The sequence below is a fragment of the Oryctolagus cuniculus genome, chromosome 1 (assembly GCF_964237555.1).
Source record: "Oryctolagus cuniculus chromosome 1, mOryCun1.1, whole genome shotgun sequence".
Classification (NCBI taxonomy): domain Eukaryota; kingdom Metazoa; phylum Chordata; class Mammalia; order Lagomorpha; family Leporidae; genus Oryctolagus; species Oryctolagus cuniculus.
In genome coordinates this window covers 69,509,853-69,525,615 of record NC_091432.1, presented here as the reverse complement: position 1 = coordinate 69,525,615, position 15,763 = coordinate 69,509,853, and the positions used below count along the sequence as shown (strand labels likewise).

Here is a 15,763-nt window from a genome sequence, read left to right as displayed (position 1 = left end):
CTGTAACAGTCCAGCTATTTGGAGATCCTGGCATGCAACAGCTGAATGGGCAGAAAATGGGTGTCAACAATAGACCAGGTTCAGGGTCACCTTTGTTGGTAGCTTTCTGACTTTCCAAGCATACTGAAATTGGCTAGAAAGGCTATGAGTGTCAGTCAATATCTATACTTTTGATAGTGACCATGGTCAGTAAGGTTATTCATAATACTTTGTATTTTTCTTGTGGTTCTCATGTTTTATGGTTAGTTACAATAAAATCTAATCTCTGCTACACTTTTTTTTATCCATGGACCTTCCACACGTTACCTTATCTGGATTAACTCCTCCTGTCTGCGCTGCCTAGCCAGGCCCAGACTCATATAAGCCACAGACCTACCAGCCCAGAAAGGCAAATTGTAGTCACAGGCAAATGTTCTACCCATTAGCCTGTTTTCAACGTGTGTGCTCTCTGACTGACTGATAATCATTTAGCAAACACATAACCAAGTTTTTCTCATTGCTTCTCTAAGAAGTTTGAATGAAGCCCTCCACATTTTGCACACTTAGCATGTGCCTTTTGTGTCCATTGCAATCCTGGAGAAACAGGTACTTTTTGTAATTATTATTCCTCTAATGACCTGAGGGAGACACAAAGTAGGAAAATCTTACCTGTAATTGCAACCTTAACTCAGAGTGATAAAACTTTGATGGGATTGTTCCAGTGGTCTTTAAGAAATGCAGTGTATATGTGTGTATGTGAGAGAGAGAGAGAAATACCAAGAGAAAATGCAGCTTTGTGTAACATGTCTCTTTATTTATAATTTGTACTCAAGAATCCTCTGCTATAACTTCTTAGAAAGTATGTTGAAGCTCCAGTTTGATTGGTTGGTAAAAAAGCTTCCAAGTGTCAGAATCTGATAGGATTGTAGGGAAAGTAAAGCTAAAGGATCAAAGAAGAATCTATGGGAGTGAGAAGGCAAGGCCTTGGGTATTTATTTTTCATTTCTTTTAAGATTGGTTTATTTGAAAAGCAGAGTTAAAACAAGAAAGGGAGAGGAAGAGAGGGGTAGAGATCTTTCACCTGTTGATTTCACTCTCCAAATGTCGGCAACAGTCAGGGCTGGGCCAGGCTGAAGCCAGGAGCTTCTTCTGGGTCTCTCAAGTGGATGCAGGGCCCAAGGACTTGGGCCATCTTCTACTGCTTTCCCAGGTGCATTATCAGGGTTAACTGGATTGGAAGTGGAGCAGCCAAGACTCAAACCAGCATCCATATGGAATGCCAGTACTTCAGGCAGTAGCTTAACCTGCTGTGCCACAGCACCAGCCCCTAGGGTATTTCTCTTGACAGAGATAAATGTGTGCCTGCCAAATAAAAATAATACTGTTTGATCATAGAACATTTATGAGGCATCATAAAGGTACAGATACATTAAAAGGGGGAGGAACACTCTCTGTGTCCTGGAGTCATAGAAGAATTCACCCACTTGAAAATATGAGATTTTCAGACCACATAAACAAAAAAAGAACATAAGATGGGGCCCAGCACTGTGGTGTTGCAGGTAAAGCTTCCACCTGCAATACCAGCACCCATGTGGACGCTGGTGTGAGTCCCAGCTGCTCCACTTCAGATCCAGCTCCGTGCTAATGTGCCTGGGAAAGCAGTGGAAGATGGCTCAAGAACTTGGGCCCTTGCACCCATGTGGGAGACCTAGAAGAAGCTCCTGGCTCCTGGATTTGGCCTGGCCCAACCCCGGCCGTTGCAGCCATTTTGGGGACTAAAGCAACAGATTGAAGATTCTCTCTCTCTGTGTCTATCTGTCTCTTCCTCTCCCTTTCTCTGACTTTCAAATAAATCTTATAAAAGAACATAGATGATGTATGTATTCCTCTGACATAGCACAAAATTAGTACCAAGTAAAGATGCAGTAGTGATGTGGGACTTTATTCAGATGTCTTCTAAAAATTTATTGAGCTGAAAATAGCATATTTTGATAAATTCTTTCATACGGATAAGAATCTCCCAGAGTATGATGAAGAATATAGGAGAAGTACTAGTCTGGCCTTAATTCTAATTAATCATGAGGAACTGATTGAGAGAGTAGGAGTAAAGAATCCAAGTAGACGAAAGAAAAGCAGTGTGGAAATCTGTTTTGTTGTACAGAAAGTTCTGCCTCTCCCTGGAAAGTATCCTTCTTTGCCCTATTGGCATGAGCTTGATCATGTGACTTGCCTTGGCCACAGAATTGTGGGACATGCAGGCATTGTTTCTGGACAGATGTTTTTAGTACTCTCCCTTGGTCTTTTTTCCTTTTGACAGAGAACAGCAATAAATAGCTCAGGAAAAGGCTGTACTGTCAATTTCAGACCAGGTTGGATACATAGTGTAAGTTTAAGGAAAAAAAAAAAAAGCCAATTCATTGTTGCAAACTAGTAGTTCTCAGGGATGATTATGTCCCACTCCATTCCCCAAGGGGATATTTGGCAATGCCTAAGACATTCTTGATTGTCGTAGCTAAGGGAATGCAACTGGCATCTAGTGAGTAGAGTCCAGTTCCACTGCTAAATATCCCACAATGCACAGTACAGGCTTCACAACAAAGAAGCATTTGCAAAAAAATGTTCTTAATGCTGAAATTGGTAATACTGTTACAAGATTTCCAGATTGGTTGCACTCAGAACATAAGCTAGCTGATTGTAAATTATATAGTAACTGTCACCTTAATTTTATAGTAGCCAATGCAGAAATTATTTGGCATAACCAGTTAGATATCTAGAAATCAGATTTGGAAGAAAGAATTTTTTTTTTACTTTGAAGAGCAGAGAGAGAAATAGATCTCCCATCAACTGGTTCACGACCATGATGCCCACAATAGTCAGGGACAGATCAGGCCAAAGCCAAGCGCTGGGAATTCAGTCCAGGTCTCCTTTGCATGTGGCAAGGACCCAGTCACCACTCAGTGTCTGTCTTAGCAGGAGGCTGGAGTCAGGAGCAGAACTGAGATCAAACTAATACACTCTGACGTGGGACTTGGTATTTTAACTACTAGGCCAAATGCCCACCGATCATTAATTTTGATTACGTTATCCCACCAGCTTTTTGAGGTGTGCTCGTAGTTGCAGCAAGACCAACCAATAAATGGCTCTGTTTTATTTGTTGTTTGTGGATTACATAGAGAAAGCAGAACAACTGAACAAGGATTGTATCATCTCATCACTGGCTAAGTAGCCTCATCTGAATTATAGGCTTCGTGTTCTTCCTTGATAGCTGATCCTCCAGCATGCTTTTGAGGCAGTAGACTTTTCTAGCCCTGGCTCCTAAGCTCTGTATATCCTTACATTATCAAAAACAGTTACCACAGAGGCCAGTGCTGTGGTGTAGTAGGCCAAACCTTTGCCTGTGGTTCATGTCCCAGCTGCTCCTCTTCTGATCCAGCTCTCTGCTTATGGCCTGAGAAAGCAGTAGCAGATGACAAACGCTTGGGCCCCTATACCCACATGGGAGACCTGGAAGAAGCTCCTGGCTCCTGGCCCCTGGCCCAGACCAGACTGTTGCAACCACTTAAGGAGTGAAGCAGTGGATGGAAGATGTTCTCTCCTCCTTCTCCTCCTCCCCCCCCCTTCCCCTTCCTCCTCTTTCTCTGTAACTCTTTCAAATAAATCTTTATTTTTATTTTTTTATTTTTATTTTATTTTATTTTATTTTTGACAGGAAGAGTGGACAGTGAAAGAGAGAGACAGAGAGAAAGGTCTTCCTTTGCTGTTGGTTCACCCTCCAATGGCCGCCGCGGCCGGCACGCTGCGGCCGGCGCACCGCGCTGATCCAATGGCAGGAGCCAGGAGCCAGGTGCTTTTCCTGGTCTCCCATGGGGTGCAGGGCCCAAGCACCTGGGCCATCCTCCACTGCACTCCCTGGCCACAGCAGAGAGCTGGCCTGGAAGAGGGGCAACCGGGACAGAATCCGGCGCCCCGACCGGGACTAGAACCCAGTGTGCCGGCGCCGCTAGGCGGAGGATTAGCCTAGTGAGCCGTGGCGCCGGCCCAAATAAATCTTTAAACAAAAGTAATGAGAATGAGGTATTGTTAATCTTATTTTCTGTTAAGTCTATCTTAATCAACAATTCTGAAATCAGGCAGGCGTTGTGGCTTAGCCAATTAAGTTGCTGCTTACCATGCCCACATCCTATTTCAGAGTGCCTGAGTTTGCGACATGCCTCTGCTTCTGATCCAGCTTCCCACCAGTGTATACCCTTGGGAGGCTGTGGCGATAACTCAAGCACCTGGGTCCCTGCCACCCATTTAGGAAACTCAGATGGAGTTCTTTGGCCCTGGCAAAGCAGAGCAAAGTTTAAGTAAGGAATTTACAATATAATGTGACATATTCAATAATTGAAATGTGTTTTATGGATTCCTTTCATTTACTGCACTAAATATTTGTAGAAAATAAGAAAATAGAGGGGACCGGCACTGTGGAGTAGTGGGTAAAGCCCTGCAGTGCCGGCATGCCATATGGGTGCTGGTTCAAGTCCCAGCTGCTCCACTTCTGATCTAGCTCTCTGCTATGGCCTGAGAAAGCAGTAGAAGATGGTCCAAGTCCTTGGGCCCCTGCACCCACATAGGAGACCCAGAAGAAGCTCCTGGCCCCTGGCTTCAGATCAGCACAACTCCAGTTGTTGCAGCCATTTGGGGAGTGAACCAGAGGGTGGAAGACCTCTCTCTTTCTCTGCCTCATCCTCTCTGTAACTCTGACTTTGAAATAAAAATAGATAAATCTGGAAAAAAGAAAACAAATATTAATAAAAAACAGAATTTTTGAAAATTTGTAATCCCATCACAGTAGCAACGCAGTATCACATTTTATACATCAATCTTTTTTATATCCATGCCTAAAATACATCTAGTACTCTGTTTTTGACAAATTGAATTTTTTGTTATTAGAAATAGTGCTATAATAAACATCCTGTGGGTTAATCTTTGTTTGCATCACTTATTATTTTTTTAGCATTAGTTCTTAGGACTGCTGTTGCTGACTCAGAGAATATTACACTTTTTTAGTGTTTGAGAATCTTGGCTTATCTGTTCTCTTATCTACATGGTTTATGTTTTTGTGTCTTAGCATTGTGATGAATCCAAAATGGTATCTTGTTGTTTTAATTTGTACTTCTTTGATTAATCATTAATATTTATTTCATATGTCCTAAGAAAATACTACAAATTAAGCTCATGGCCAATTAATTTTTTAAGAGATTTATTTATTTATTTGCAAGTCAGAGTTACACAGAGAGAGGAGAGGCAGAGAGAGAGAGAGGTCCTCCATCTGATGGTTCACTCTTCAGATGGCCACAATGGCCGGACCTGCGCTGATCCGAAGCCAGGAGCCAGGAGCTACTTGGGTGCAGGGACCCAAGGACTTGGACCATCCTCTTTAAATAAAAGATTTATTTATGTTTTTGAAAGGCAGAGTTAGAGGGAGAGACAGAGAGAAAGGTTTTCCATTCACTGGTTCACTCTCCAAATGGCCACAACGGTTGGAGCTGGGCCTAACTGAAGCCAGGAGCCTGGAGCTTCTTCTGGGTCTCCCCTGTGGGTGCAGGGCCTGAAGAACTTGGACCATATTCTACTGTTTTCCCAGGCACATTAGCAAGGAGCTGGATCAGAAATGGAACAGCTGGGACTTGAACAGGTACCCATACAGGATGCTGACACTGCAAGCGGCGGCTTCACTTGCTTCACCACAGTGCTGACCCCGAATGTTAGGTTTTTTTATGTGATTTTATCTCTAGTAAATTCTTTTTTCAGTATATGAGAACAAAAACTGAAAGGGAATGGCCAAAGTTTAATTGTTTCTGCACAGTGACGTGATTTTTAATTTTTAATAATTTTAAAAAATATTTATTTATTTGAAAGTCAGAGGGACGGAGGTGGAGACAGAGAGTGATCTTCCATCTACTGGTTCAATCCAAGTGGCCACAATGGCCAGGTCTGAGCCAGGCTGAAGCCAGAAGCCAGGAGCTTCATCTGGATCTGCAACCTGGGTGCAGGGGCCCAAGCACTTAGACCATCTTCCACTGCTTTCCCAGGCCATTGGCAGGGAGCTGAATCAGAATTAGAGCAGCCAGGACATAAACCTGGCACTCACGAGATGCTGGTGTCATAGATTTACCTTAGCTCTGCAAGCCACAGTGCTGACCCCTATTTTTATAATTTTAATAATTAACATTTAATATTTGATAAGTAAACCCATTTTTGTTAGGTACAGAAAGGATTTGAGAGTGGAGATGAAGCTTTCCACCTGCAATTCAGGTAGTCTAATTGTAAAGATTATATGAAATGTTGGACATTGAAACAGGGAATATAGACAGATAAAGTAAATGAGAGATGTAAAGTCTTGGTTAAACAGTCATTCAAACAATGTAAAAAAATATTCCATGAGGCTGGCACTGTGTCTCAGGAGGTTAATCCTCCAACCTGCGGCGCCAGCTTCCCATATGAGCACCAGTTCTAGTCCTGGCTGCTCCTTTCCGATCCAGCTCTCTGCTGTGGCCTGGGAAAGCAGTGGAAGATGGCCCAGACGTTTGGGCCCCTGCGCTTGCATGGGAGACCCAGAGGAGACTCCCGGCTCCTGGCCTCAGACTGGTGCAGCTCCAGCCATTGCGACCAGTTGGGGAGTGAACCAGTGGATGGAAGACCTTTCTGTCTCTCCCTCTCACTGTCTGTACCTCTGTCTCTCAAATAAATAAATAAAATCCTTTTTAAAAAAAAAAAAATCCCACTTGCTCAGAAGCTGACTGTTGGAGCCAACTGAAAATGTAATGCTATTTATGATTTTTTTTTTCTTTTTTAGGTTGCTGCTGTTGATCTTCTGGTTCCTGGAGTTGGGGAACTCTTTGGAGGAAGCCTCAGAGAGGAACGGTACCATTTCTTAGAGCAGCAATTGGCCAGGTATGCGTGAAATGTAAAAGAAACACACTTCAGAAATTGGGGGTGAAGCACTGAAAGGTAGTCCTGATGGAGCCGGCACTGTGGCATAGAAGGTTAAGCCTTTGCTTGCAGTGTCGGCATCCCATGTGGGCGCTGGTTCAAGTCGTGGCTGCTCCACCTCTGATCTAGCTCCTTATTAATGCGTCTGGGAAAGCAGTGGAGGTGACTCAAGTACTTGGGCCCCTACACCCACATAAGAGACCCAAAGAAGGCTCCTGGCTGCTGGCTTTGGCCTGGCCCAGCCCTGGCCGTTTGGGGAGTGAACCAGAGGATGGAAGCTCTCTGTCTGTCTCTTGCCTTCTCTCTGTTATCTCTGTATCTCTGCCTTTAAAATAAATAAATCTAAAAAAGGAAGGGAGGGAGGAAGAGAGGGAGGGGCTTCTCTCTGTTATCTCTGTATAAGGAAGGGAGGGAGGGAGGGAGGAAGTCCTGCCGAAGTAACAGGGGAGCACGTGCGCCTTCTATCTTACAGACCTGGATCTCAGATTCCATGTGACCCTGAGCAAGTTGTTACTAATCTCTGAGCTTCCTTTCTGGAGCCTGGGACTATTAGAAGAAACAAGCCCTCAACTATAGTTGCCCACTGCTTATACATACGTTTCCCTATGGAAAGTAGCTTAATAAAAGGTTAATGATAAAAAAAAAAAAAAAGATTTTCCCCTCAAAGCTTGTCTACATTTTTCTCTTACCTGTGTTCTTTTTTATTTTTTATTTGCTGTTAATTTTGATTGGCAGACGGCTATGGGGACGTAAAGACAGACCAAACCAGGGAAGGAATAAAAGCGGAAAAAGAGATTTCCCTTCCTCAGGTTCTCTACTATGGAAAGGTCTTGGTTTAGTTATTTGCATAACTTTAACTTGCTATTTGGGACCTGGGAAGTGAATCCATAAAATACTGGAGATGAGAAGTAGGGAATCGAGTTTCTAATTGAACTTCCATTCCAGTACATGCATGATCTGCCAACTGACCACGACTTCCTCAACTAACCAAAGTTATTAAATTTGTGTTTTCTGTGATTTCCACTTTTACTTTGCCAGACTTAAAAAAAAAATCCTATATCTGTATGTATAATCCTTCTCTCCAGATACTACTGGGTTTCATTGTATCCTGGAAAACCCATAACTGTTTGAACATATCCTGTTAAGTTAGGCATTTGAGGCCTTCTTTTCCTAGTTGAGAAATGCAAAACAAGTTGATGCTTTTCCAAGATCCCAACCTGTAAATCTCCTGTGTAACTTGGTTTTGTAATCCCAGTCATGTGAAGGGCTCTGTAAGGCCAGCAAGAAAGAGCATAAATCGGTTCTGGACGACAGTCTGCACACAGCTACTACAGTGGTGGAAAGACGTGGGAAAGCTGTGGAATTAAAGATCAGACTCTGCACGGAAAGAATCAGGAGTCTCTGAGTTTTTTCAAAGGCACAATAAAAATCACACATGGCAAAGAACCTCATCTGTTGAAAGATTAATTGGTCTGTTTTCTTTGCTTGCTTCCTTCCTTCAGGAAACCTCTCTTCTAACATTAAATGTTTACCTAGTATCTGACAATGTCCAAATTTCTCTCTCCTAGTGAAGTGGGCATACACATATGTGTTTTCTTGTCTCAGGGGTCTGTCTGTGGCTGCTGTTCTTGTTATCTGTGTTTTGACTTTCATAGTCCTCATCTCTTCACATACACTGTGGTCCCAACCACATTCTTAAAGAGCTAAGGTTAATTTTAATTAGAGCTATAACATTTTATTAATATTTCTCAAGTTAGACAAGAACCAGTTTGCAACAACGTTATGAGGGCAGCCTCAGAAACTGCATTCTTGTTTCAGTGTTGTAAAATGAAACTTGCGTCTGTGTGTCCCTTGTCTGTGTGTGCCTCCTCACTTCTAGTAATACTAGTTCTTACGTCTCGGAACTGAAGCTCAGCTCAGGTGAATTCCTTTTTTGGGGTTCGAGATCGTATTTTGCTTCTATACCATTTACTGTCCATCCCATTCATTTGACAACTCCTTGGGTTGTTGGTTAACTGAAGTTTCAGCACCTCAACCATATTGCGTGTGATTTGAGAACATAAACTGTATTGTACACTTTTTTATTAAGAGCTTTTGACACACAACCCAGAGTCAGTGTTTGGTACTTAACATATATTTACCTTATTACCATACCCTGAAAAAAAATTGTTTTTCTTTTACAGATCAGGACTTACAGAAGCCTACCAGTGGTAAGAATGTGGCCCTTAATGATTCTTATTCTAGCTGTTGGTCTCAGTGTTTGTGGAAAAGTTTTAACTTGTATTCTTAAGCCCCTGTGTTAAGAGTGTTAAGGGACCCAGGAGCTTGCTTTCTCTCTGTGGGACCTGGAAAAACAGTCATAATAATGATTACCATTTGCATACATACTGTGGCTCAGATAATTGTCAGAATGTTTATGTATGTGAGGTCCTGTAATCATCACAACAGCCTGTCAGCTAGGTGCTGTTATTATCTCCTTTTCATTTCCCCTCCTAGCCTGAGGCCCAAAGATGTTAACCTAAGCAGGGTCACACAGTGAAAAGTATGGTTGTGGGCTGAATCACAAACCTTTGCTGTTAACCATTGTGCTTCACTTTTCTTTCATGTGAAATCAGGGACTTGAATGAAAATTTCCAGGAACTTACAAATCTAGGTGCTTAGGGAAGACCACCTGTCTGTGCTCATGCTTTCACTTCCCCAAAGTTGTTCTGGTTTTCTTTGTACAGACATTTCTTGAAGCGCTTTCCAATATATACAAGTGATTTATTTGTATTTCTATGGTAGCATCCCTTCACAATTGTGCAGTAATAATTTCAACAAGATTATTAATCCTTTTGCCATTCTCAGGAGGAGAACAGAGCAGGTTATACCCTTAGCTTTGGGTAGCATAGGAGAGAGGTTTCAGAGATGCTAAAGCTAACATTGGTTTCAGTAATAGCCTTTGAATGCCTCATATTTGCCTAATCACTCTTGTGTCTTGGTTTCTTTGACTATAATAATAATAACCACAATAGTAGGGGCTGGCGCTGTGGCATAAAGGCTAAGCCTCCACCTGCGACACCTGCATCCCACCTGGGCGCTAGTTCATGTCCCTGCTGCTTCTCTTCTGATCCAGCTCTCTGCTATGGCCTCGGAAAGCAGCAGAAGATGGCCAAAGTGCTTAGGCCCCTGCACCTGTGGGGAAGACCCAGCGTAAGCTCCTGGCTCCTGGCTTCAGATCTGCCCAGTTCCAGTGGTTGTAGCTATTTGGGGAGTGAACCAATGTATGGAAGATCTTTGTCTCTGTCTCTCCCTCTCTCTGTAACTCTACCTCTCAAAATAAATAAAATCTTGTTTGAAGAAATAACAATACTTCACAGGGTTATTGTGAGAATGAAATGTAACAATATAGGTTAGGTATCTCCAAGAGAAGAGGCTCAGTAAATGCCAGTTTTCTACCCCCATTTCTTCCTCTGCCATGAGCCCTGCCTGACAGAGCTTATGCTTTGTTTTTTCTTCTTCAATATGTATTTGAAAGAGAGAGAGATCTTCCATCCTCTGGTTCATTCCTCATTTGGCCACAACGGCCAGGACTGGGCCAGGCCAAAAGTAGGAGCCTGGAGCTCCATCTGGATCTCCCACATGGTGGCAGTGGTCCAAGCCCTTGGACCATCTTCTGCTGCCTTCCCAGGCACACAGCACAAAGCTGGATGGGAAGCACAACAGCCGGGACTCGAACTGGTGCTCCAGCATAGGATGTGGTCATCGCAAGTAGCAGCTTATTCCATTGCTCCACAATGCCAGCCCAAGCTTATGCTTTTTCACCCCAGAATATTTCTGTGTATAGCATTTGTAGTATATAAAAGCCAGCCTTAACGAAGGGCTGAATACAAATTTTAGTTGTTGGTTAAGTAAATGTTGGACTTTTCTGTTCTTTATTAATCATTTCAATGCTATACTTTTCCCAACTAAAGTTTTTGGTACACTTTGAGATCTTCACATATAAAATACTTACTATTTGAATTTACTTCCTTTTTTCTGGTTATCATAGTATATGTCTTTAAAAGTTGTGACAAACAGTTAAAAGTTTTTTTCAACCATGCACAGTTTATTCATAATATACATTTTCCATGAACTTTTTGAAGACCCCAGATATATTAAGAACTTTAGAAATATTTACAGGTTTAGTCTCTGCTAATATTCTACCCAACTGTGAGTTGCTGCCCAGGTGTCCATCAAAAGTTACTCACTTCCTTTTTCAAAATGCCATATGCAAATTTCATCGGTAACTTATTCCATGAATTTTGTAACATCTCCTCTATAGTCCGGGTACCCTACAATCAGTTAAACAATGGTCAAATACATAGACAAGGTTTTTCCATCTGTCAAGCAAAGGCAGGAAGAATGCTACAAACTGGATGCCTCTGCAAAATTCAAATTGCTGGACCTCAGAGGTTGACATTCAGAGGCTGAGGAGGTACTGTAGGTACTGGCTGTTTCCTGCTGCCTAGCCTGGAGGAGGAACTCAAAGATTCTGTAGGCTGCATCCACCTGGGGCCCCAGGGTGTGCTAGAGTCAGTGGATGAGGTGTTCCGCCGGGGCCAGGTCAGTGCCCACGGAAGCAGGCCCTGCTGATTGTGGGGCTTGTAGAGGCAGTGGGTGAGGAAGCAGTGACTCTGACTGAGTTGTTACTGGCTATAGTGATGGGGATTGAGTCAGGGGGTGTGGGGAGCAACTCGGACTAGACTAAGTTACTGGAATTAAGACTTATTCTATGCATCTGCTCTCCCACAATATGGCGCTGGGAGAGGAGAAAACAGCTTCTACGCAGCTGCCTCCAGTTCAACCAATAAACTGTAGGACCTACTCCTGATTGGAGGAGAGCAGCGTACTCGGCGTGTGGGCAGCCGAGTTGGGATTGGCGGAGGAGGACTATAAAGGGGGAGAGAGACGGCATGCACCAGAAACATCTAAAGGGAACATCTGAAGGAACACCTGTGCAGCCCCCGAGAGAGCCGGCCGGCGGTGTGCCGCTCCCCCGCGGAAGTGGGGAATGTGGCAGGGGGAACTGCCCTTCCACGGAGGTGGAAGGGACGGTAGCCAACCCGGGAAGAACCAGCAGCAAACCCGGGGAGGGCCAAGCAGACGAAAGAACAGCGCAGGGTCCTGTGTCGTTCCTCCATGAAGAGGGGGAGCGACATAATGGTGCCGTGACTCGGATGTGAAGCCTCGGCAGGGTTTAGTGTCGTTCCTCCATGAAGAGGGGGAGCGACAAGGGGGCAAAGGTCCCAGCCCAGACTGTTGATGGCCCCTGGAAGGAGACCCAAGGATGGATTGATTATGAAGGAGGCCTCCCTCAGAGTGGCTGGGCAAGAGGCCAAGCCGGAGTCATCACTGAGGACTGAGGAGAGGATGGAAGTAGACCCCAGGACGAAGGTCTGAAGTTCCAGGAGTGAGAAGTCAAAGCTAGGCTCTGGGCATGGGCCCCAAGAGAAAAATAGCCCAGGGCCCCAGATCCCTGGCCTGGCTAGGCCCAGCCTCTAGAGTTGAGATTAGAAGCTTTAGGGATGGATGTTAAAAAAAAAAAAAAAAAAAAAAAGCCAAATTCAAATTGCTGACATTTTTGCCAGGGTTTGGACACCAACATGTGAGAAATTTAGAACCAACTAAATCCTACTGCTAGACTGTAGCCAGCCAGCTCAGATCCTGCAGGCTCTGGGTGAGGCTGTTTGGCATGACTCTCATCTTATTTTGTCAATAAATTCAAGTGTACCTGTTTTCATGCCTTGTAAACTTACAGTTAATCTAGCTACCAAACATCTCAGTCACTCAAGTGTGTTCCTTGCATGATTTCTTAACAGTTCTTGCAAGTGTGAAGTTTTATACTAGATAACCCTGTCATACTGATCTCTCAGCTAGTGGCAACTCACCTAGTTGCAGTTCATTTTTATTTTAGAAAGATGGATACTTAATTCCAATTCCCTAAAACAGTAATATATTTAGCCATTATTAATAGTAGGGAACTAGGTGAGAGTCTTTATGCTTGGGGATCCAGATGGCTACCAGTTATGGTGTTTTAAGTTTTATTGTGGAACTGATCTATATTCATGTAAGTCAAGAATTTCCCCACTAAGTGACATAATGAAAATATTTGTGGGGTCTTCCTGTCTTTTTTCCCTACCTAAAATAATTTTACCCCATACCAGTGTGGCGGCATCTGAGTTTCAGTCATCCTGTTCCTTTTTCTAGATGTGTGCTCCTAGGTGGGAATAGAATGTGTGCTTCAGAGACTGTCTAGCATGCCAGAAAAATGACTCTGGGCACATTCACTAGGGCAGTAGAGTACTGGAAATCTGTCCTCATAGCAGTGCTCAAGAATATATTGTTGAGGCTTCAAACAGCAAGCCTTTATGTGGTAAGCACCTACTCTAGAACATTCCCTGAAGGTGAAAGGTTGAATCAGACAAACTTCCTGCCCCTGATAGAGCTTACAGTCCAATCAAGAGGCTATCTTTTTGTTTTTTTTTATTTAAAAAGAAGAAGAAAGATTTATTTATTTATTTGAAAGTCAGAGTTCAGCGTTACAGCGAGAGGTTTCCATCTGCTGGTTCACTTCCCAGATGGCCCCCTCTGCCAGGGCTGGGCCATGCCAAAGCCAAGAGCTGGGAGCTTTATCTGGGTCTCCCCATTGTGGGTGGCAAGAGCCCAGAGCCACTTTCGGCTGCATTCCCCAGACCATAGCAGGGATCTGGATCCAAAGTGGAGCAGCTAGGACACACACGGTGCCCATATGGGATGCTGGCGTAAGCAGCAGCAGCTTTACCACCTGCTCTGCAACACTGGCCCCAAGGATTTCTTTTTGTAATGTATCATGTAAAACTCTTCACTGTGCTCTGTGTATTGACTAATATTTTTTTAAGATTATTTATTTATTTATTTGAAAGAGTTACAGAGAGGCAGAGAGGGAGGTTTTTCCATTTGCTGGTCCACTCCCCAAATGGCCACAACAGCCAGGAGCCAGGAGCTTCCTCTAGGTCCCTACATGGGTGCAGGGGCTTGAAGACTTGGGCCATCCTCTACTACTTTCCCAGCAGAGAGCTGTATTGGAAGTGGAACATCCGGGACATGAACCGGATCCCATATGGGATGCCAACATAGCAGGTGGTGGCTTTACCCACTACACCGCAGCACTGGCCCCACCTAATATGCTTTTGATAAGGAAAAAGAGAGGAATGTTATCATTAGTATACCAAAAATTTTTTTTAAAATAATGTATTCCATATTTATTTTATTTATTTGAAAGGCACGGTTATATATAGAGATCTTCCATCTGCTAGTTCACTCCCCAAATGGCGGGGGCTTGAACCAGTGCTTAAAAAGGATGCAGGTGTGGCTGGCAGCTGCTTAACCTGCTGGGCCACAGTGCAGATCTCAGAATGTATTTTCAAGAAAACCAGTCAAGCTATTAGAAAATTTTCTTATAACCTCATGAGGCAAGTTTTCTGTATGAAAATTAACTTCAAAAGGAAAAGGATAAGTGACCAAAGCGCACAGCTGGGTGACAAGATCTGCTGTTTGAGTAAACTTAGGTAGCTAAATCACTTTAACGTCTTTGTTTCATTTGTCTGTGGAGGGGAAATACTGGTGTGCCACAGTGATGTGGGCAATAACGGGTGATTGCAAAATGCCAGATTGTGAAATATCAGATTCTGATATAATGTCATACAGTGTTTACAGGTGATGATTTCTGTTTTAAAACACAGGTACCTGGAACTTCGTCGATTTGGATCTGTGCCACATGGAGGTTTTGGGATGGGATTTGAACGCTACCTGCAGTGCATCTTGGGAGTTGACAATATCAAAGACGTTATCCCCTTTCCAAGATTTACTCACTCATGCCTTTTGTAGCTGGGAGGTTAAAGAAAAGCACCACACGGCCAGCTCACCACACATGAAGACAGGAGAATGTGTGTTGTGGGGTTTTTGGGATGTAGATTTCAACATATCGCTGTAAGAAATAACATGAAAAATATATATAATCATGATTTTCTTTAGCAAGTCAAGCACATTTCATGGAAAGATAAACTCCCTCAAAAAGAGATATTTATAGCAAGTGAACTCTCAAATCTTTTACCTTCATTAAGAGGAAATTGAGAAGCCGAACTAGATCATCTCAAATATTCTTTCAAATTCTAAGACAGAATGGGAGTCTGTTTTACCTTGTGACCACTTCTTTTACATTAGATCACTTGCCTGTGTAACTTTTGAGAACCAACTAGTAAATAAAATTAAATGTTGTATTTTTTTCTCCCTTGCTGTTTAATCTATGATAAATGCACATATTATTCTCAGTGTTTTGCTAAACATCACAGAAGAAAATATTCTCTTTTAGTGCCTTAATGTAAGGAATTTACTACTTTGCATTGAAATCTTTAATTGGATTAGGTGAAAAAAAATCACATTTAATAATTATTAACCTTTAATTATTAAAGCTAGTGAGATACTGAATTAATTATTTAAACTCTTTAATCACCATTTTGTTATAATTGTGTTTATAACTTAGCCAATAATCAGTAAAAGATTTTTTAACATTTATTTGAAAGAAACAGATAAACAGACCTTGCATCAGCTGGTTTACTCCCCAAATACCCACAACAGTTGGGTCTGGACCAGGCCAAAACCAAAAGCTGGGAACCCAATTTGGATCTCTTGAGTGTTAGGGACCCAACTAATGGAGCCATCATCACTTGCTGCCACCCGGGTGTGTTATTATCAGGGGTGGAACCAGGACTCTAACCCAGGCACTCTGATATGGGATGTGGATATA

The 15,763-nt window shown here is 43.0% G+C and overlaps 1 protein-coding gene across 8 annotated transcripts in view; it reads left to right on the top strand.

Annotated features, from left to right (window-relative positions):
• The window catches only part of NARS2 (asparaginyl-tRNA synthetase 2, mitochondrial), a 149,118-nt gene extending 133,882 nt beyond the window's left edge, over positions 1-15,236 (top strand). For 7 of the 8 annotated variants that reach the window (XM_002708668.5, XM_017344379.3, XM_070075959.1 and 4 more), the window contains 3 exons: positions 6,821-6,918; positions 9,141-9,167; positions 14,700-15,236. In XM_002708668.5, coding sequence (XP_002708714.1) covers positions 6,821-6,918; positions 9,141-9,167; positions 14,700-14,844 — 270 coding nt within the window. In that variant the 3' untranslated portion in view covers positions 14,845-15,236. The remainder of the gene's footprint in view (positions 1-6,820; positions 6,919-9,140; positions 9,168-14,699) is intronic. The other variant, XM_070075945.1, reaches the window with a different exon arrangement.
• Positions 15,237-15,763: the final 527 nt, after the last annotated feature.